Genomic DNA, 20,895 nt, shown 5'->3' on the forward strand with positions numbered 1-20,895 from the left:
TAGAGATTCTTTTACAAAAACCATCCTGCTTGCTCTGTGTTGCTTTAAAAATTTGCAAGCCAATGCCTATGAAAATCTGAGATCCACAGAAGAAATCAGTTACAATGAGGGGAGCAAATTCACAATTACAGCATCCAGATATTTCGTCAATTAAAATTAAAAAAAAAAAAAGAAAGCTATAAGGAAAGCAATAAGATAAAACAAACTGCCCCAAACCTGTCTCCAACTTTCTTTTAAAATTTGCAATTTCAAGTCTAGAGAATTTTCTGTTTTCAGATAAGTAGTAAAAGGAATGTTCAAAATTACGCAGTCTGTTGAAAAACACTCCAAGGATTCTTGGAAATTTGAAATGGCTTTAGTGATAACAGTTTCGTACCTACTGAGGAATAGATTTTGGACAACGATGATGTCTGAAATAAATGTTAGCTTTACAATTGACTAATCCACACAGAGCTTTAATATTTAATTATGAGCTTTAAATTGTATTAATACAAAATCAGTATGTTTTAATGAGTCCAAACTGCTATTCTAATAGAACTGTACACTGCAGTTTTGTGTACGTTAAACAGCAGTTCTCTGAACTAGCTGTAATTTCGTAAATATATCAGTAAAAAATAATTTATTCATACTCTATTCAGCAAACAACATTTGGAAAAAGGACTGTCAATTGTAGTAATCATAGAATCATACAGAATGGTCTGGGTTGAAAAGGACTACAATGATCATCTAGTTTTAACCCCCCTGCTATGCGTAGGGTCACCAACCACCAGACCAGGCTGCCCAGAGCCACATCCAGCCTGGCCTCGAATGCCTCCAGGGATCGGGCATCCACAACCTCCTTGGGCAACCTGTTCCAGTGCGTCACCACCCTCTGTGTGAAAAACTTCCTCCTAATATCTAACTTAAACCTTCCCTGTCTCAGTTTAAAACCATTCCCCCTTGTCCTATCACTGTCCACCCTCATAAACAGCCATTCTCCCTCCTATTTATAAGCTCCCTTCAAGTACTGGAAGGCCACAACAAGGTCTCTCTGGAGCCTTCTCTTTTCCAAGCTAAACAAGCCCAGTTCCCTCAACCTTTCTTCATAGGAGAGGTGCTCCAGCCCTCTGATCATCTTAGTGGCCCTCCTCTGGACCCGCTCCAAGAGCTCCATGTCCTTCCTGTACTGGGGGTCCCAGGCCTGGATGCAGTACTCCAGATGGGGCCTCACAAGAGCTGAGTAGAGGGGGACAATCACCTCCCTCTCCCTGCTGGCCACCCCTTTTTTAATGCAGCCCAGAATGCAGCTGGCTTTCCAGGCTGCGGATGTACACTGCTGGCTCATGTCCAACATCTCATCTGCCAGGATCCCCAAGTCCTTTCCCACAAGGCTGTTCTTAAGGAGTTCTCCCAGTTTGTATAAATACCCAGTTTTTCCCTACCCAAATGCTGCACCTTGTACTTGACCTTGTTGAACCTCATTAAGTTTTCATGGGCCCGCTTCTTCAGCCTGTCCAGGTCCCTCCGGATGGCTTCCCTTCCCTCCAGTGTATCAACTGCACCATTCAGCTTGGTGTCATCTGCAAACTTGCTGAGGGTGGCACTCGATGCCATTGTCTCTGTCATTGATGAAGATGCTGAAGAGCACTGGTCTCAAGACCAACCCCTGAGGGTCACTTCTTGTGACTGGCCTCCACTCTGACACAGAACTACTTGAACGTTTGGCTGTGACTAGCCAACCAATACTTAATCCACTGAACAGTCCATCCTTCAAATCCACACCTCTCCAATTTAGAGAGAAGGATGTGGTGAGGGACCATGTCAAAGGCCTTGCAGAAGTCCAGGTAGATGACACCTGTCGCCCTTCTCTGGTCCACTGATGCCATCACTCCATCACAGAAGGCCACCAGATTGTTCAGACAAGATCTGCCTTGGTGAAGCCATGCTGGCTGTCTTGGATCACCTTTTTGTCTCATATGTGCCTTAACAAAGCTTCTAGGAGGATCTGCTCCATGATCTTCCCAGGCACAGAGGTGAGGCTCACTGGGTCTTCCTTTCTCCCTTTCTTAAACATGGGAGTAAGTTTCCCTTTTTCCAGTCACCTGGCATTTTTGGACAGCTGTGATTTTTCCAATATGATGAAGAGCAGCTTAGCAACCACATCAGCCATTTCTCGTAGATCCCCAGGATGGATATCATCTGACCTGATGGACTTATATACATTCGATTGCATGAGGAGGTCTATGGACTTGTTCCTCTGTTACAGTGGGATGGAATCTACTCCCCACACCCTCACCTAGAGATTCATGGTCTTGGCAGACATGGGAAGACTGACCACCAGTGAAGATTGAGGCAAAGCACTTATTGAGCACCTTGGCTTTTTCTATGTCTGAGGAAGCCAGTTCTCCATTCCCTTTTATCAGAATGGGAACACTCTCCTTGGCCTGTCTCCTCCTGCCTATGTAGAACCCCTTCTTGTCATCTTTCACATTTCTTGCCAAATTCAGCTCCATCTGTGCTTTGACTCTCCTGATCCTATCTCTACACACACAGACAACAGCCTTGTATTACTCCCAGGCTACACAACCCTGCTTTCACTTCCTGTACATTTCCCTTTTTTCCCTCTGTTTAAGCTGCAAGTCCTTGCTCAGACATGGTGGTTGCCTGCCTCCTCTGCTCGACTTCTTCAGCTGGGGGATGGTGAGCTGCTGCACTTGCAGAAGGGTGTCCTTAAAGAGCTCCCAACTCTGTACCCGTGCCCTTAAGGACAGTTTCCCAGGAGATCCCATCACGCAATTTTGTGAGCAGCTGGAAGTTTGCTTTTTACGTATTGAGGATAACAATTTTGTATCATAGTGAGCAGTGCTTGTGCACTGTATTGTTTTCTGATTGTAAAGGATTTCTGTCCATTTGTGTTACACGGGTATGTTTGCACGTCTGAATTTCTGTGGGTTAGTGAGTTAGTGCTTGTGAATTGAGCAACAGAAGATGATGTTATGGCTGTTTTAAATTTCTGTATCATCTAGGAGCACTTACATGATCATGTAGTTAAGTGTAACAGCTGGTAAGCAGTGAGTTCACCATGTGGGCATATTTGATTCTGTGGATTTTCCATAATATTTGGAATTGGTGTGGCAGCTGTTGATATTCTGTATTTTTCACCCAAATTTTCAGGTTATCCCACCAAAGGAATGGAAGCCAAGAAAACATTATGATGATATTGAAGATTTGGTGATTCCTGCTCCAATTCAGCAGATGGTCACCGGCCAGTCAGGGCTCTTCACACAATATAACATTCAGAAAAAGCCAATGACAGTGAAGGAATTCAAGCAGCTGGCCAACAGTGACAAGTATGTATATGTAGTCCTTGCTTAAAATGGCTACTGTTTATTTGTTCCTATATTGTGATTTCTTTTAAGTGTGGTGAGAGGGTGATAGTGATTATTATTACTATTTTTTTAATGTATACCTCACAGAAGTTTTTCTATCTCTGTAGTTGTAGAAGCATATCACAATATGAATCTTTCTTCTGTTGTTGAAAGTGTCTGTTGCATATGTTGGAAGTAAAGAAAGTGATCCGGAACACAGTTGTGCTTAGAGAACTTCCACGTTCTAGGTATGGCAAAACAGCTATTAAGGAAGGAAAAAGAGGTGCTGAAAAGGGCTAGGCACTATGCTAAAAAAGCTTCAGCTTGGTGAGTGAAGAGAAAGGGAAGTGGTAGAAGGAATACTTCCCCATTCCTTTTGCCAGTGTGAAACAATATATTCTCCTTCAGTATTTCTCAAAACTGGTGGAAAATGATTTTTGGATTGTGACATGAAGAATCATTGAGAGAAAAGATACTTGAAAATAATGAGTTAGAGAAAGCAAAATAATACAGGCCTAGTTTGAAGGAAAGTTTATCTTGTTAACTAATTTAAGAAATTAAAATGTATGGAGAGGAGGTGTTACCAAGATCAAGAAAAACTATGAGATTAAAACTCTTGAAGAGGCTTCTTAGAAAATGTTCTTTAGTATCCATGCATGTGTAGAAGTGGAAAACTGATCTCTTTTTTTGAATTTAAAAATATCTGTACATTTATTTTTGTATGTTTTGTGAAAAAAGTGGTGTTATCACACAAAAATTTCTTTTCCTGATAAGTAGGAATGGAAGTCTGTTTTTGTAGTTGTTTAAATTTATTTGTTCATAACTGTTAGAAGAGAGAGTAAATAGAAAGTTATGACAATTCCTATGATATCTATTCATGTATAGTTGAAATGTGTATTTGATTAACTCACGGTAGAATAAGAAACAATTTTTTAAAATAGATTCAAGAATGCTTAATACCTGTGAAGGTTTATTATGTAGCACAATGCTTTTGTATGTTTTATTCCTTATCAAGGAATGTATTTGGGAAGCATTTCTGATTTCAGTTTTTATACCTATTTTACTGAAAGCAGTTTACAACATCATATTTAAAGTCAAGAACATTTGGGAGAATTTTTAATAAATTATTAGGTATGAGTCTCTCTCTGAGTACTTCTAACTGCTCTTGAGAAAATGTTAATTCCTGTGACACTGCTAATATTATTTATTTTTCTTAAGCTATTGAAGAACTGGGACCTCTTACAATCTTATAAAAAAAGACTTTTATTCCTTTATGAAGAAAGCTTCCCTTTCCTTGAATATTGTGGTGATATCCCTTTCCTTTGGAAAAGAGGAAAGGGCCATGAACACCTGAATGAAAGTCATAGCTCCATTTAACACTGTGGTCTGTTTTAATGCTGTCTAATGCATTGCATCTTTTATTTGTTTAGGCATTCTCAATTCACCATTTAACCAGCGTGCTTCTCCACCCTGTCTACAGGGAAATATGGGCATACCTGCATTCCATAGTGGAGATACTTGTTAGAGTAACTGAATTTATATATCCTTGTTACTCAGTGTCAAACAGAAATACAGGCTGTTTTCTAGAGCCATACAGTGAAAAATGATGAAAATAAAAACTCTGTTGCTAAAAATTAATTGTTTAAGATATATATTGTTAACTGCTTATTTTTGTTCTGTTTTATCACATGATGTACTTTGTTCACATATATTCAGGGTTTCTTTCCAGTAATTCAGCTGTAGTAATCTGGCAGTGCTAAAGATAAATTGTTTCTCAGAGCTGCAGTAGGAGAGCATGTTTTTTTTTCTAAAGACCAAAATATGGGAGAACAGAGTCCTGACAAAAGGATCCCAAGGGAAAGGTTATTAATGAATGTTTTTTTATGGCAGTATGCTAATGCTGTGTTCTCAGAAGATTTTCAAAGAGTAACCTTCTTGGATATATAAAGGTATAGTACCCTAAAGGGGAAAAAAGAAAGATCTCTTATGTATTTTGTTTTCACTGCTTGAGAGAAGTTTTGCTATCACTGTTTGAAATGCTCTGTCTCCTCTTGAAGTCTTTTTCTGGGGGAGGAGCAAGGAAGCAGTGCTGTTGCTTGGCAGAATTAGTTCATTTGAATTATTGTGAGATGGACTTGTGTAGGCCCTGCCTCTGTGTTTGCAGAGATGGTACTGAGGCAGAGAAATAATAAATGTCAGTTGTCAGAGAAGTGGCTCTTCCATGTGTGTTTGTTACAAAGAACAGAAATAAAAGAAGGACATTAGTATGAAAGCAGTCAGGAGGGGTTCTATTTAGCTCCTGAAGATTAAAGAAAATGTTGTATGGGTGTATAACTTCAACCACTCTAGCTGTCATGTATGAGGTTACATTCTGGGCTATGAAATGAGGAATTCAGGCAGGACAAGTAATAATTCTTCCCTTTCAGTGTATTTGAAATAAAGTGATCTTTTAGAATTCTCTTTGCAGGATCAGAAGCATAGTCCATTGCGAAGGTGGTTGTTGAAAGACTAGCTGAAATTTGCCTTACCTCTTCCTCTGCAGATACTGCACCCCAAGATACATAGATTATGAAGATCTGGAGCGTAAATACTGGAGGAACTTGACTTTTGTGGCACCAATTTATGGAGCAGATATCAGTGGGAGCATTTATGATGAAGTATGCGTAGCTTTTTATGAAGTTTATCTCTTTCAGCCCCCTCTGAAAGGGTATTATACTTAGAGCATACATTCTTGTTTTGTGTCTGAAAAATCTGTCTTTCTGAAATCTTTGTGTTACTCTCTTTAAAGATTCTAAGCAGAGTTGAAATTAATTGTACATCAGCAAGAACATTTCTGTAGGATACCAATACTTTTTCTAATGATAGGACTTCTTTCTTCAGTTGGAACTTTCCAGGGCTTTGAAATGCTTTACTGTTTAGTTCTTAACATTTCAGTATAACATTCAGTATTTGTGTGGAAATGTGGAAATTTAGTGATAAGTAAATTTACTTAAAATAAGTAAAATAAGAAGTACATTTATTTCTCACTTTCATGGAGGAAAATGGATCACAATACTTTATGCATGTTGGGAATGTCTACAGCTTCTGTGAAATATGCTTGTGATTTCTCTATGCCTCTGAATTAAAATAAAGAGGAAGTGCATTTTAGAGGTTACTCCTGAAGATCTCCATGAATTAAAAAGGACTAAACACATATTGTATTCCGTAGAATTACAGTATATCAAATTGGTTACATAAACATTGGTTATGTAAAAATCAATATACTTATAAATATAAAAATATATTTTATATAAATAAAAAGTCTAAATATAGATTTTGATAGAATTATTGAAGGAACAAGATTGATTGAAGAAGTGCTAGCATTAAAAAGTAAGTTTGAGGATTTACAAAATCATAAAACAGAATTTTATCCAAAAGAGCCTGTCTTGTATAGAGTTACAGGCTCCTCAGAAACAGTAAAACAAACAAGCAAACAAACAAACAAACAAACAAACAAGTAGAATTTCCCTGTGGCAGATAGTCTAAGATGCTCCTAGTATTTCATATTTCTACACAGAAGAAAAATTGCTGGAATACTGTCTAAAGATACATACAGTCAGCCAAGATAGTTTTAGGCTGTTCAAGTTTTGTGCTGGCTTATATGAAGACAGATACAAATGTCTACCGGTCTTTAGTTTAGAAAAAGCAGCAAGTCCAAATTCTGTTTTGTGCCCAGTTACATAAAAGTGATAAAGAAAATACTTTAAGATTCTGAGCTGAGCTGTTTCAGTGAAGAGCCACTTCAAGTGTAGGTGGTCTTGAGTTGTTTTATTTTTGTATAGACAAAAATAGGGCACAGGATAACAGTGTTCATTTTTTTTGGTGTGTGTCCCAGTAAATAAAATCTTGCTCTTTTTTTTTTCTCTTTTTCTTCCCTGTGTCCCCTTTTGTCTGCCCTTTTATCCCCCTTTTGTCTCTCCTTTTGCCCCCTCTTCTCTTCCATATCTTTTTTATTGTTGACAGATGACATCTCATTCTCATCATACCAGCGTTTTACAAATACACACTTTAAGGTTGTGATTAAATAAGTATTTTAAAATAAAGAGAAATGTTAGTGAGAGGTGAAGTTGTTGAAGAAGGAGTAAACAGGCTGAACAATTAATGCAGCAGCCATTTCAGAGTGTAAAGTCCAGTGGAGTGTAAACAAAAACAGGAAGTAATCTCTGGCATGAAAACTGTGGATGAGAAAATTGCAAATGCCAGAACAAAATTTTTACCTCTCAGAATATTTTTTCCAAAGTTATTTTTCAGCCACTAGATGGCGTGCTTGGGCAACTTATATTTTTCATGTCTTACAATTGATAGCGCTAAGAATGGATTTTTTTTCCTTTGGTTTCAAATTAGAGATTGTTTTTCATATTCATTCCGTTTGTTTTGCTACTGCCATTTTCTGGGGGGAAAAGGATGAATATAGTAAGGTGCAGTATTCAAGAGAAAGAGGAGGGCAGAATTAATTTGACATAAGAGCCTGAAACAAAAACAAGGGCTTGGTTTTTACATTATACATTTTATACTAAACTGCGTGTTATTGATACAGAATGATGCATGTCTAGCTGGATTTCTAATAGAAAATAACAGGAATTTAGTGAAAATGTGATGTGTATGTGTGGTCGGGCTGTCAAAATTATTGAGAAGTACTTCTGTACTGCAAGTAATTGCTTTTTATTTTAAAAGTTTGCCACTTCCATTTTCTTGTCTGCATGATGATTATTTTTATGACAAATCAGTGCCTGAAGCTCAACCAAGTTTTGACTTTTGCTATTTAAATAATTTAAGAAATAAGATCTGTGGAATGCAGCATCTTAATAGCAGCTTAGATCATAGATTTTGTAGTTTACTTTTCTTAAATTAGAGAATGAAAGATTTTGAAGGATTTGGAAGAAGGGGCAAAGCTAAAAATCTGTTATGTAAAAGAAAAAAATTGAAGTTATAAATACATGTTTTGAAATCTGACAACTGCTGTCGATGATTCAGAGTTTACTCTTGTGATATATAGATTTTTCTAGATTCTATCTTGCTTATAATCTATTTACAGTTTTACAGCATTCTGTTGGTGTTAATAGACATTAGATCTTTGTAAGGAAATAATGTGAAAGAATAAATGTTCTTGTATGCTGCATACAGCTTCATAGAAAATAAATTTAAGATAGTTGAATGTTTGCTTGGAATACTATTCTATGCTGAAGGCACTCTAATTGCTTTTATACTGAATTATACTGTTTTTCAAGAAAAAGACAGTAAGAATGGCTCAAGAAAATAATTGCACTAACAAATAGATTATGAAGAACATTATTTCTGTTAAATTTATAAGCTTAATTGGATAGATGTTCAGGGTTTTGTCTCTCTGTTGCTATAACTTTATCAGAACTTGAGTGAAATCCTGACAGAACTTACAAAATCTACAATAAAGCACCAGTTTTTCTATCTTCACTTGTTTAATTTATTCTTGAATTGAATATGGACACCAGTTACGACTGTTTTGGAAGTTTAATTTTGAAGTGGTTATTATTTTTTAATGTTATTTTAATAGATCTCTCTTGCTTGTAAGTTAGCCTGAATGTAATGCCAACTTGAGCCTGCAGAATAGTTGCAGAAACCCACTGTTGCTATCAGGAAGAGGAAGGAGAAGAGATCTTTTGTTTCTGATATCATAGCTGTATTAACTCATCTGTCAATTATAACTGTGAGTAAATTGGAGAGTGTGATTCACCTACTTTTTTTCAGTATAGTCTCTATGCTAGGAAACTAGTTAGACCTACTTCAACACTACACCCAGCTGAATAAATCACACTAGTAATTGTGGAGACTACAAATTTAATTGTTTTCTTGTGTGAAATAGTAGGAGCTCAAATAAACTTTTTAAAATGTTTTTTGGGGTCTTTTCTTTAGAAAATTTTTATTTGAAATCATGCTTTCATGGGCAGGTAGGAGAAAATCTGTGAGACTACTATTTGGACTAATCTAGTAGGTAGGTAGAAAGAAATCCCTAATTTCAAAAGATGTTCCAAAAAAAAGTGACTTACAACAGCTCATAAAACGTATCTGAATTAAGTGCTCTGCAGTAAATGCTATTCATAGAGAAAAGTGAAGGTGTGGAAAAAGCACGCATAAATTTTGGCTTACCTCTTTCTCACCAGTGTTTCAGCTTGCTATCTTGAAAGCAGAATTTTGCTTTTCTTTTCCTTCCCTTAGTTTTATTCTTCCAGATACAATAGTGCCTTCCTTCTCCCATACTTAAGCTGTGGGGAGCACATTTGTTTAGTAGTGTAGAGATTGATTCAGTTGAGTTTGCAAGTTAACAGTTGATTTGAATTGTAGGTACATCTCTAATGTAACATTAGCTTTAGCATCTGGTTTCCACTTGTATCCTTAACAGAGGAACTAACTGGATTTTAAAGCAGCACTTTAACATTAGCTGTAGAATTTGTTTCTGACAATGAAATGACTTAGGGATGGAATGTGAGTTGTAACTTTACCTCAGACAGGGAAATGGCAGGGTATAGCAATCTAGGAGGTTTTCGGAGAGCATTGGTGGCAACTTGCTGACCAAGGGGGTAGAGCAGCTGTGAGAAAAGGTGGTCTTTTGGTAACTTAATCTCAAAAGGGAAGGCTTGCTACAAGCGTGAAAGTCTGAGGCAGCCTTGGGCTGCACTGACAGTGAGCTGGTAGAGTTCTTAAGAACAGCAAGACAGAAAGCAGGACCACAGTCCTGACTTTCAGGAAGCCAGACTTTGATCTCTTCAAAGAGGAAGAGACTCTTGGGATAAGACCCTGGAAGAAAAGAGGGCCCAAGAAAGGTGCCTGATATTCACCCCCTCCAAGCTCAAGAATGGCAAATCCCAGGTAGCAGAAACTCAGGCAAAAATGCAAGAGGACATTTGTAGATGGGCAAGGATCTTCTGGAAAAATTCAAAGATAAACTGAAAGTATATAGAAGATGGGTGCAAGAACAGATAAGCTATAAGGAACACAGACACTGTTCAAGTATGGAAATGAGAAATCCAGAGCCCACCTAGAACTGAATATCTGTGAGAAGTGTCAAAGGCATCAAGAAAGATTTCTAAAGTATATGTGACAAAAGATAAATGGGAAATACAGGTCTGCTGACTTGGCAAGGACTCTGGTAGTACAGGACATGGCATGGAAGAGGCCACATGCCTACTTTGCCGTAGTCTACTAATACTTTCAAAATTCCAGAATACCAAAGATAGGACAAAAGTCTACTGTGAGGTAGAGTTACTCTTGGTGAAAAAGAATCAGGTTGATAAAACTTAAGCAAACCAGACATATATGCATCCTTGAGCTCTTAGGGGAAGCACACATAAATGTTAAGAGCTACCTGATATCACACTGAGGCCATTCAATTATATGTGAATGATCATGGTGTCTAGGAGAGATGCATGATGATTGGAGGAAAGATCTTACCTTCAGGAAGGGCAGGAATGAGGACTGAGAGAACTACATGTCACTTAGCCTCATCTTCATCCCTGAGAAGCTGATGGAACAACTACCAATTCTGGAAGCCATTTTGAGGCACAGGAAGAACAGGAAGGTTGTCTATCACAAGAAGTCAGCAGATATTCATCAAGGGGAAGTCATACTTCACCAGCTTGTTAACTTTCTTGACATTTGACAAAGTGGCTGACTTGGTAGATGAAGGGAAAGCACTGGATATACCATAACTTGACTTCAGTAGGGCTTTCAACACTCTCTGCCTCATGGAAGCTGAAGTGTGGATGATGAAAGAGTAAGGATTTTGAAATTGGCTGATTGGCAGGCCCTGCTGGTGAGATTAGTGGGCCTTGTTGGGGGCCAATAACTAGTAATTGTTATGCTAAGGGATAGTTATACCTAAGAGTCAGTACTAGATCCAGTTAATGATTGGGCAGTACGGCCTGGGAAATAACTACCCCAGGCATATGGAATATGTCTTGGAGGCTGATCAACTGAAAAGCAGTGTGTCAGAGAAGGCCATTGGGAACTCCAGTGAATCTAGTTGAATATGAACCAGCAACATACTCTTGCCACAGAGAAGGCGAATGGTATCCTCAGCATACTGTTAAGAAGGAGTGACCCTGCAGGTTTCTGAAGGGAAGCGGTCCTTCCCCTCTCCTCTCAGCAGGTGAAGCAACTCACCTTTTAGGAAGAACTACTGATGGATGATAGGTGGACGGTTGGACTGGATGAGCTTGAATGTCTTTCCAACCTTGGTGATTCTATGATTCTATGATTTTATGATGTTAAGTACTGTGTCCAAGCTAGACTCCACAGAAAAAGAGAGAAGAGTACAAGTGTGCAAGAGTCCAAAAAGGACCACAGATGAAGGGACTGGAACATATGATGAGAGAGCTGAAACTGTTCATTCTGGAAAAGAGATAGTTCCTTTGTATATATAAATAGCTGAAGGGAGAGTGCAAAGAAGATAGGGCTAGGCTCTGTTCAGTGATACCAGTTCTAGAGGTAGTGGGTGCAAACTGGCATGCAGGAGCTTCCATCCGAATGTCAGGAGGCACTTGTTTACTATGAGTGCCACTGAGGTTGCCTACAGAGACTGGACTCTCCATGCTCGTCAAGACAGTCTTACAGATTCTTTTGTGAACTGACTACTTCATGTGTCTTATATGGCATTCTTTATAGTAGTGGATAGTGGAAGCTACTGGGTAGCTTAATGAGGAGGTAAGAACTACAGGAACAGTGACTGTTACTGTGACAATAAGAATACAGGAAAACAGTGTATAAGAATTACGTACAAAAATACAGAAATGAAATTTAGAATGAACTTCTGGTAATGGGTGATAATGGGCATAGATGAGTTCTCAGTGGTCACAATTTATGTTATTTCGAAAAAAAGAGGCAGTGAGTAAGGGTGTTTACAAGAAATGGTAGAGACTGAGAATGAATGTGGCTGAGCACAAAATGTACCTGATTTTCTTCCTCAGTCTACCTCAAAGCCACAAACCTGATTTTGCCTAAACGTTTCTATCATGTGGTCAGATAAGCTGGACTCTTCTCTCTCAGTAGGATTATTTATTTGCACTCTGTATTGAAGTCAAGAAGTCTCATTGCAAATCAGTACTTTTTAAATGTAGCAATTTATGTGTGTTTTAGCATGTGATAACTTGAAATGTCCTTTCTGTGTATGATCTTCTCACAGTTGAGATCAATATGAGTGTTCATTCACTTATATATTTGGTTTTAGTATCTATTTCCACAGAGAATTTACTAGCTTCTCTTATTTTTTCCACCCTTAAAAAATGTGCTTTCAAAAGTAAGAGTCTTATCTGAAAAGTTACTGAGAAAAGTAGATCAAATACGTGTTTATTGTGCAAAAATTCTAATCATAGCATTTTCCTATTTCATTCTTATGTACCTTCAAGAAGCAATAAAAACATGGCAGGCTTTTTAGTATATTCATGACTGTGTGGGTGAGTGCGTGGACTGACGAGTGGGTGACCAAGCACAGATTTTTCTGCATTCTCCTACTCTCCTTCGCTCTGTCTAAATCAGTTGTTTTTTTTTAAATCCTATTATGTGAGCTTTTACAGTCAGTCATAAAGACATTTTAATCCTAGTTGTACAAGAAATGTATTGTTTGCCATATTAATATTGAAAGGAATCCATGTGATAATCAAGGGATAAATTAAACACTGAAAAATGGCTTTGTTTATTAGCGTACATATATACAGAAATCACACTCAAAGAAATAGAATATCTCAGACTGATATGTATCAGGAAAGTGCAAAGAACGGTACTGTGTCGCTACCACAATTACTTTAAAAATGGAACATGAATAGAAAATGATTTTGTTTGAAGCCCTATTCTTTTCTGCAGAGAGATCCTCAGTATGAAAAAAACTCCCTAATTTCAGTTTTTTTACCAAGGTATTAGAAGCCACTTCTTTTTTAGTCCCTGAGAACAGAATGGGTCAGCTCCTTTTGAGCTGTGTTTAGGTATTTATGAGAGCTGCTTGTAAGGAATTCCCTTTTATCTACATACAGCCTTACAAGCTGGTTCAAATGCTATTAAAAGAACCATAAAAACTCATGACGGTAATTTACAGATAGTCTGAATCATCTAAAAAGTTAGCAAAAATTGTAGTATTAGCTTTTACATAACCTGCTGCCTATAACTTGTACTGTTTCTCTGAAGAAATGTATTAAAAGTCTAATGTGCTGTGGCAAAGACAAATAAGTTGTTTCACATCTGTATTTCTTTGTTGTAGCAAACAGAGAAAAATATGCTGTTTTTTAACTTTTTTTCTTTTTCCCAACTAATGTTGAATTGTATGGTACAACTGTACAGCAGAACATGTTACTGTATAGAAGTGGCACAGTGGTTCAGAAGAATACAGATTGCATGTATTCAAAAATCAGCCACTGAAAGTGTGGATGCTAGAAATACGTTCTTTACACTTTACTTACAGTTATTATAAAACAGTATTGAGATATAGTACAGATTAAATATTCGATCCTTTCCTTACATTGAGTAGAGTATGCCTATATGTTCTTTTTTTTTTCATGTGTAAGAAGCTTCATTTCTAGGTCAAAGAATTTGAATGCTATTCATCTAATAATGGTTATTAAATATAATATATCCTTCTAGGGTATACTTTAAGGGGTATACTTTAACTTTTTGAAGTATGATTATATGTTGGCTTGCTGAACTACAGGTCCTATGCTGTTTTTGTTCTGCACTGAAATTCTGATGTCTAAAAACAGTCTCGTAACTATGGCAAAAGGCTGTCTCAGTATTTTAAGTGGAATTCATGTAATCATTTTGTGTAGTGTTTTGGAATACCAGAAAAAGGTACATCTTTGAGGTAAAGTAATACACTTGATAATAGTTTGTAGTAATAACTTGCATTAACCTAAGCATAAAATAGTTAAGGAATGTAGAAATAATTAGAATGAACCACAGTGATCTTGGAATTTAAACCCGTTTCAGTGAACTTTTCCTCAAAAATGAAAGCTTCTGTAATTTGTCCAGAATGGCTATTAGGAAATGAAAATAGGTTATGCATTTTGATTATAGGGGTTTTGGATCTTGTGTTTTGTGTTATGTGTGTTTAAGCAACCTTTTTCTCTGTAGGAGGACTTGCTTTCTTTTCAGGGACTAACCGTTTGCTTGGTGTTTGGTTGTGACTTAACTAAGGATGAAAATAGGTGAAATAAAAAGATAATTTTTTCTTAATTTTGTCTCCTAGTATCACTTAGTTCTTACTAGTTCTTAGTAAGAGGAGGATAAGATGTCTAGATGTTATGATTGGAAAAAGTTTATTTGTATTAAAAATGGTGACTGGAGAAATGAATTTTAAGTGGTAAAAAGACCACTGGGTCCTGTTAAGCGGATGAGTAACGCCTCTGGTGAAACCTTCAATCTGCAAATTGCTGGAGGCTAGAAAGGTATTCTGATTCTTGTTTGTTTTTGCCCTCTGTCAGAAGGATACTGCCTAGATTAACAGTTGCTTTTTTTAATCCGGTATGTTTATTTTTTATGTTCTAGTCTGCCTCCGTGGTTAAGACATTGCTTTTATTTTGTCATATTAGTTTTTTTCTCCGAATTCACCATGCATAATTTGTGAACAGCAGTTAATTTTGTGAGATTTTTTTCAAGCAAGTAAGTAAATTAATTAGAAGAATAATTAGTTACAATTGTGTCTGCAAATAAACTTTATATCTTACAGCTCTATTGCCTTTCTGGTGACTGAGTTTTAGATTTGAAAGGTAGATATTTTACCAAGATCTACTACTTGGCTACATCTTTGCATTTAATTCTCTTTGATAGTGCTTATCATAAATATGTTTTTACATGTTTTTATTTCAAGCACCTCTATGTCACATAAGTGCATGAGAACAAAAGCTTTCATTATAAATAAATCAATTTGTTGTCCGGAATCAACTCATTCTGTAAACCTAACTCCTTTCTAAGAAGTTATGTCAATCTCCCCGGTGACATAAGGGTAGCCTTTCTTCTTAAGTGAGGTCATCACTGCAGGCAGTCAAATATGGTGTCTCAAGGAGTCAGCTGAACTGCACATGGAAGTCTTCCTTCAAGGAGCTAATGATTGTTGTTATAGTGAAATTTCTCTTCAATTTTGTAGCTTTGATCTTTGTTACACTGACTTTTACACACTGTATTACCTGAAATTGGAATCGTGTTTTCTGAATCTGAAATACAACGAAGACTATGTGTGGCTTTTAACACAGAAACTTTAGGCAACAATGGGAGGAAAATGTCTGAAATCCCATGAAATTAGTAGATTTCTTCTCTAATGCTGTGTCATGCAATCCTTAATTATGGTTATTGAAAGATCTCTGGAGTGATTGTTTAGTTTTTATTGGTCTTCTTCTAGTAAAAAGTGGGAAACTTAAATAGAAAAATAACAATTTAAAAGCATTTTAATTTTTTATATTATTTTGTAAGTAAAAAGGATTGGTATGTCTAGTGACATATAGCTTTTTGTCTGCAGCTGTTATTTCTGTTGTGTACAGTATTTCAATATGTGTTGAGTTTGAAATATTAAATGTTAAGCTCATATATATCTACCTATCTGTGTTCTCTGCTGTAAACATCTCAGGCTTAACACTTGATCTAAATTCTGCTAAGGACAAAACAATTTTTTGGGGGTAACTTCAAGAGTCTGATGAAGTATTTATAAATTTTTGTTTATCTACAGTCTTTTGAAAGGCTAGATAAGGCATGTATCTTTTGTGAAATACTATTATATAAAGTTCCATTATTTTATTAATTTATTAATACACCTGTTATGTATCTTTTTCAGGGTATTGAGGAATGGAATATTGCTCATCTTAATACAATATTGGATGTTGTAGGAGAAGACTGTGGAATTTCTATTGAGGGTGTAAATACCCCATATCTGTATTTTGGCATGTGGAAAACAACATTCGCATGGCACACTGAAGATATGGATCTCTACAGCATTAATTATCTCCATTTTGGGGAGCCAAAGTCATGGCAAGTTTTAATTTTTCTAGAAGTTTATTTATCTGTGTGTTTCAGCTGACTAAAACAAGCAGTTGGGGTGCAATTGCTTCACAGTGATTAACTTTACTCAAAAGCCAAGACAGAATTCTCAGCTAAGAAAAGCAATGAAATAGGAGATCTGTGATACAAAGAACATTGCAGTATTGTACTATTCTGTTTTAAAGAACAAGGCTAATAAGCAGAGCTTATGTGAGTTCAAAAGAAATAGGTTGTAATGATTCAATTTGAGAAGTTTGGAGTTAACAAATCCAAGGATATTTGAGGGAGCTCTTGTGAGGCCTCTAAGAAATCAATTTCTTTGGTTCAATTTGTTTGGGTCCGATTTGTCTTTTGGGACTGCTTCCAGGTTTTTTTTATTAAAGATGGATTTAATTGCCTTTTATTTTTATTTTTTGGGTCAGAATCTTATTATTTAGTGTTACTCAGGCCCAGTAGCAAAGGAGGTTCAGCATTGACACATTCCCTGAGTAGGATGTTTCTGCTATCCTTTCCACTTCACATTTTTAATTGAAGAGTCTTTTGTTTGAAAGAGGGACAAGAAAGTGAATATACACAGAGTGTGGTCTTACGTGGATGTCTTAAAGCACAATGGAGAAATGTTTTCCTGCTGATAGTAAGATTTTTTTTTTTCTGTCCCCAAAATACCTGTAGAAGAAATAGCAGTGGACACTAATTTCCTTTTCTGAGCCAAATTGGCCCATACTGTTTCAGAATGTTGCAGTAAAGTTCACCGACAGTTTTCATCAGTTAGAGGTTTATTTATTTATTGTTATATACTTGCTGGAGGAATGCTGCAATAATTTATTACTAATGCTGTTATTGTATTCAAATTTTCTTGTGTTAACATGATTTTAGCATATTCCTTCAGAGAAATAGAGGAATTACAGCTAATGTGTTCTTTTAAAATTAAAGCTGAGTGAACTGATATGTGCTTTCTTAAGGAAACCAAATGAAACCTAGGTGAAAAATATTATATTAAAAAGCATTATAGTGTTTTCTCTGAGTTCTGAGAGTAGCTTCCACCAGAAATCCCAGGCAAGCTTTTGCAGGCAGCTGCTAAATCTGACTGCTCTGATTGTCTTTATGGATTTTGGAGCTTTCTCCAATAGTTAGGCATAGATAATCTTCCATTTCTTCTTATTCTCTGTGCACTTCATCAAGAGGTAGGCAAACAAGTACATATTATGTTGTGTATACTGATTCCTTCATTGACTGCTTCATTTGAAACATAGGAAGTATGTCAGGTAACCATTAGCGAAGTCAGGATTATGGTTATTTTTCTGCCCACATATGTGTATATTTGTGTAATTTATATGGTTGCTTTATAAGTTACTTTTTACCTGCAGAGAAGTCCTAAGGATAGGCAATAATTTGAGAGGAAGAAATGAATTAATACAATTCAGAAGCCTTGAAATAGAACAGTATGAGGGGAGAAAAGAAGAATGTTCTGAGGAAAAATTTGAGAGAAAGAAAAACAGCATCTGCTGTGATTGCTTGCTGCCAGGCAGAATTTTCTCCTGCAAGTTTTCCTTTCTGTCTTTTTTTTTTGTTTGTTTGTTTCTGAGGGGAAGGAAATCTTGAAGACACTAACTCATTTAACATCACTGTTTCTTATGAGAACAGTCTTATTACAAAGAATAACCATTGACATGATTTACCTAATTTGTTATTCCAGTTTGTTGTTTGCATGTTTCATAATGGTATCTCAGAGCTGTGGATTCACTCTGGAAGTTTCTTCACTCTGCCATTTATTGTTAAGTATATTCATTATCTTCGGTTGTAATTATTATTTCAGGTTTATAGGCCTTGACTGAAGATTTTTTTAATGTAAAATTTGAGGAGTTTGACATATTCAAATATTGAACTGCTCTTTGACATTAATGCTTCACCTAACGCAGCTGTTAGTAGTAAAATGTTAGCCTGTTGGAATGTGTGCTATATCCATGCATAAAACATAGATAGTGCTTCAATTTGCATTATAAATTTATAAATGACAAAAATCTGCGTAAGTTATTTGCATTTTGGAAATTATTTCTTGCTGTATTAAGTATCTGAAAGCAGTGCTTATTTGTGGTGCTATTTACCTGACTATACAAAAAATGTCTTTTAAATAGAATTTTATTCACTTTTGTAAAGGTTGAGATGTAAACATTCTTGAAGAATATTAATTACACACATGCAAAAATTATTTTTAAGCAGGCAGTTATTTTCATGGAATTGTGGAAGTTTCAAACATTAAAGTAATTTAAATACTCTTTTCTTAAGAGAAAATGAGGATAAGTGGACAGCATGTTTAGGTTTTTTTTTTTAGGAAGTAGTATTTTTAAAATTGTGCTCATTTTGTTCCCCTTTTGAGTCTGATGGTGGGTGGAGATTTTAATTCTTTCCCATATAGAGAATAACAGTTTGTACTTATTTTTTAAAAGGAAAAGAGTATAAACCTGTGGTGAAATTCAGACAGATTATATGTATTAATCTGTGATGTTTTCTGTGACATCCCATTAGCTCTTTACTTCCTGGCCTAGAAATGACAAGAGACAATACATTATTTAAAAAAGAGAAAATTGCTTAGTCGTGCAGCTCATACACTGCAGAACACCTTGCAAGGATTATCGCTCATAAAATAATTATGCGCAACAGGAATGAAAGATTTTTAACGATAATGTCAAGAAAATGACTGGTTTCTTAAGGAGAGACCTTAGCTAAATTAGATTAAGTATCACTATTGTAAGAGAATCTGTGATGACATTCAAAGCATGTGAGTTAGATTTAGAAATTCTGATTTGGGGAGCTCAGGGGAGCCAGGATGGCGAGAACACTGATCTCAAGATTGCCTCAAGTTCTTTCATGGGCTACTTTAATGTTGCCTCTTGACTACTGTAGCTGTTTATTTTTACAGATTTGCTAGTGTAGAATGTGTACAAGTATGTGTTATATTGCCTTGGAAATTTGAGGAAATGTTGTTCCATGTTCTGGGCTCTGAGACATTTTAAAACATGATTTCACATGAAAGCTTTCAGATTTTGAATATCCGCAGCAAAGAGATAGTGATGGGGTTGAAATATCAAGAAATGAAATGGCTGGTGGTGTGATGCTATTAACACAGAGAAAATTGTAGTCAAAAAGTGGTGTAGAAGGAATGGCATAGTCAGACTAGCACTAATACTGTAGATAGAGTCTCTTTTAATCTGGTTCTGATGGTATCTTCTGGAGTATCATAAATAGGGTTTTCAGTGTGATCAGCAGGTGACAAAGACTGGTAAAAAAATTGGACAAGGTGAAACAAAGTTCAGCATGGGTAGAATAGTGCTGTTAACTTTTGTAAGTCATGCATACCATTTACAGAACTGGCATGTTTCCTGTTTGTGTTGTCTCAGAAAAGTAACAGATAAAATTGCAGTGATGTGCAGATATTTTAACATGAAGTGGGAGCAATCTGCAAAACCTTCCCTGATAGATGGGAAGTGGTTATGACCAAGGAAAGGATCAGCCACATTTATTTTAAAATCATTAGAAAAGGATAAGAAATAAGACTGTCAGGAAATACAGAGATAGTTGTAGTCAGAATTCTGACTGTAAAAAGGTAGCTATAATCTGTCAAGCTTGTCAGCACTGTTTCTTGTTCTTGAAACTGATCACATATTTGGAAGCTACGATATTCTCCATGAAAGTGGAAATATTTCAAGTTGCTATCTAATTCTGAGGATGAGGAGAGGCTGTTAGAGTTGGGATTGTTCAGCTTAGAGAAGAAAAGGCTCAGGGGTGGATCTTGTTAATGTACATAGGTTGCTTTAAAAGTAATGCCTCCTGTTTATTTCAATAGAAACTACAACAGATACAAAGAGCACAATAGCACTATTTAGTAGAACAAATTCTAGCTACAAAAGACTAGTTTTAAACATTGTCACTAGTATTAGACGTGCTTTTTCACCAGCAATGAATAAGAGCCTGCATGCCAGGCTCATAAAAATCTGTACCAGTGGAGGTGACCCACTGTCACTACTGTTGAAATGTACCTCCCACTCCTCACTGTGCACATATCTGCTGTTTGGTCTCTGTAAATATTCAGCAAGTGTCCATGAATGTCAGTGGGTGCAATGCCATTTTTTCCACATGGTAGAATTCAGTCCTAGAATCATACTATCATAGAATGGCCTGGGTTGAAAAAGGACCACAAAAATCATCTAGTTGCAGCACCCCTGCTGTGTGCAGGGTTGCCAACCACAGTAATACACCTTTGTTTCATACCAGATGTATAATTAGTGAATATACGGATGTTATAATTAAGAAATATGCAAGAATGTTAGGCTAAACAGATTATCACACTAAAGAAGAAGGGATGGAAAGCTTACCCTTATCATGGGCTCACTGAGAAGACTCCAAGATGAACAATCTCCAAAAGGAGCAATCTCCAAAAGAGATTCTTTCCTAGTGGTAGTCAGCTCTTAAATGAGGTCTAGTAGAGGTGGAGCCAGACTCCACCCCTTCCAGTAGCACAGGAGAG

General features: G+C 36.5%; 1 protein-coding gene across 2 annotated transcripts in view; it reads left to right on the forward strand.

Annotated features, from left to right (window-relative positions):
* The window catches only part of LOC100550263 (lysine-specific demethylase 4C-like), a 203,726-nt gene that overhangs the window by 36,672 nt on the left and 146,159 nt on the right, over positions 1–20,895 (forward strand). For both annotated transcript variants that reach the window (XM_019610469.2, XM_010725643.3), the window contains exons 3-5: positions 3,154–3,329; positions 5,890–6,004; positions 16,168–16,361. In XM_019610469.2, coding sequence (XP_019466014.1) covers positions 3,154–3,329; positions 5,890–6,004; positions 16,168–16,361 — 485 coding nt within the window. The remainder of the gene's footprint in view (positions 1–3,153; positions 3,330–5,889; positions 6,005–16,167; positions 16,362–20,895) is intronic.

The sequence above is a fragment of the Meleagris gallopavo genome, chromosome Z (genome assembly GCF_000146605.3).
Source record: "Meleagris gallopavo isolate NT-WF06-2002-E0010 breed Aviagen turkey brand Nicholas breeding stock chromosome Z, Turkey_5.1, whole genome shotgun sequence".
Classification (NCBI taxonomy): Eukaryota; Metazoa; Chordata; class Aves; order Galliformes; family Phasianidae; genus Meleagris; species Meleagris gallopavo.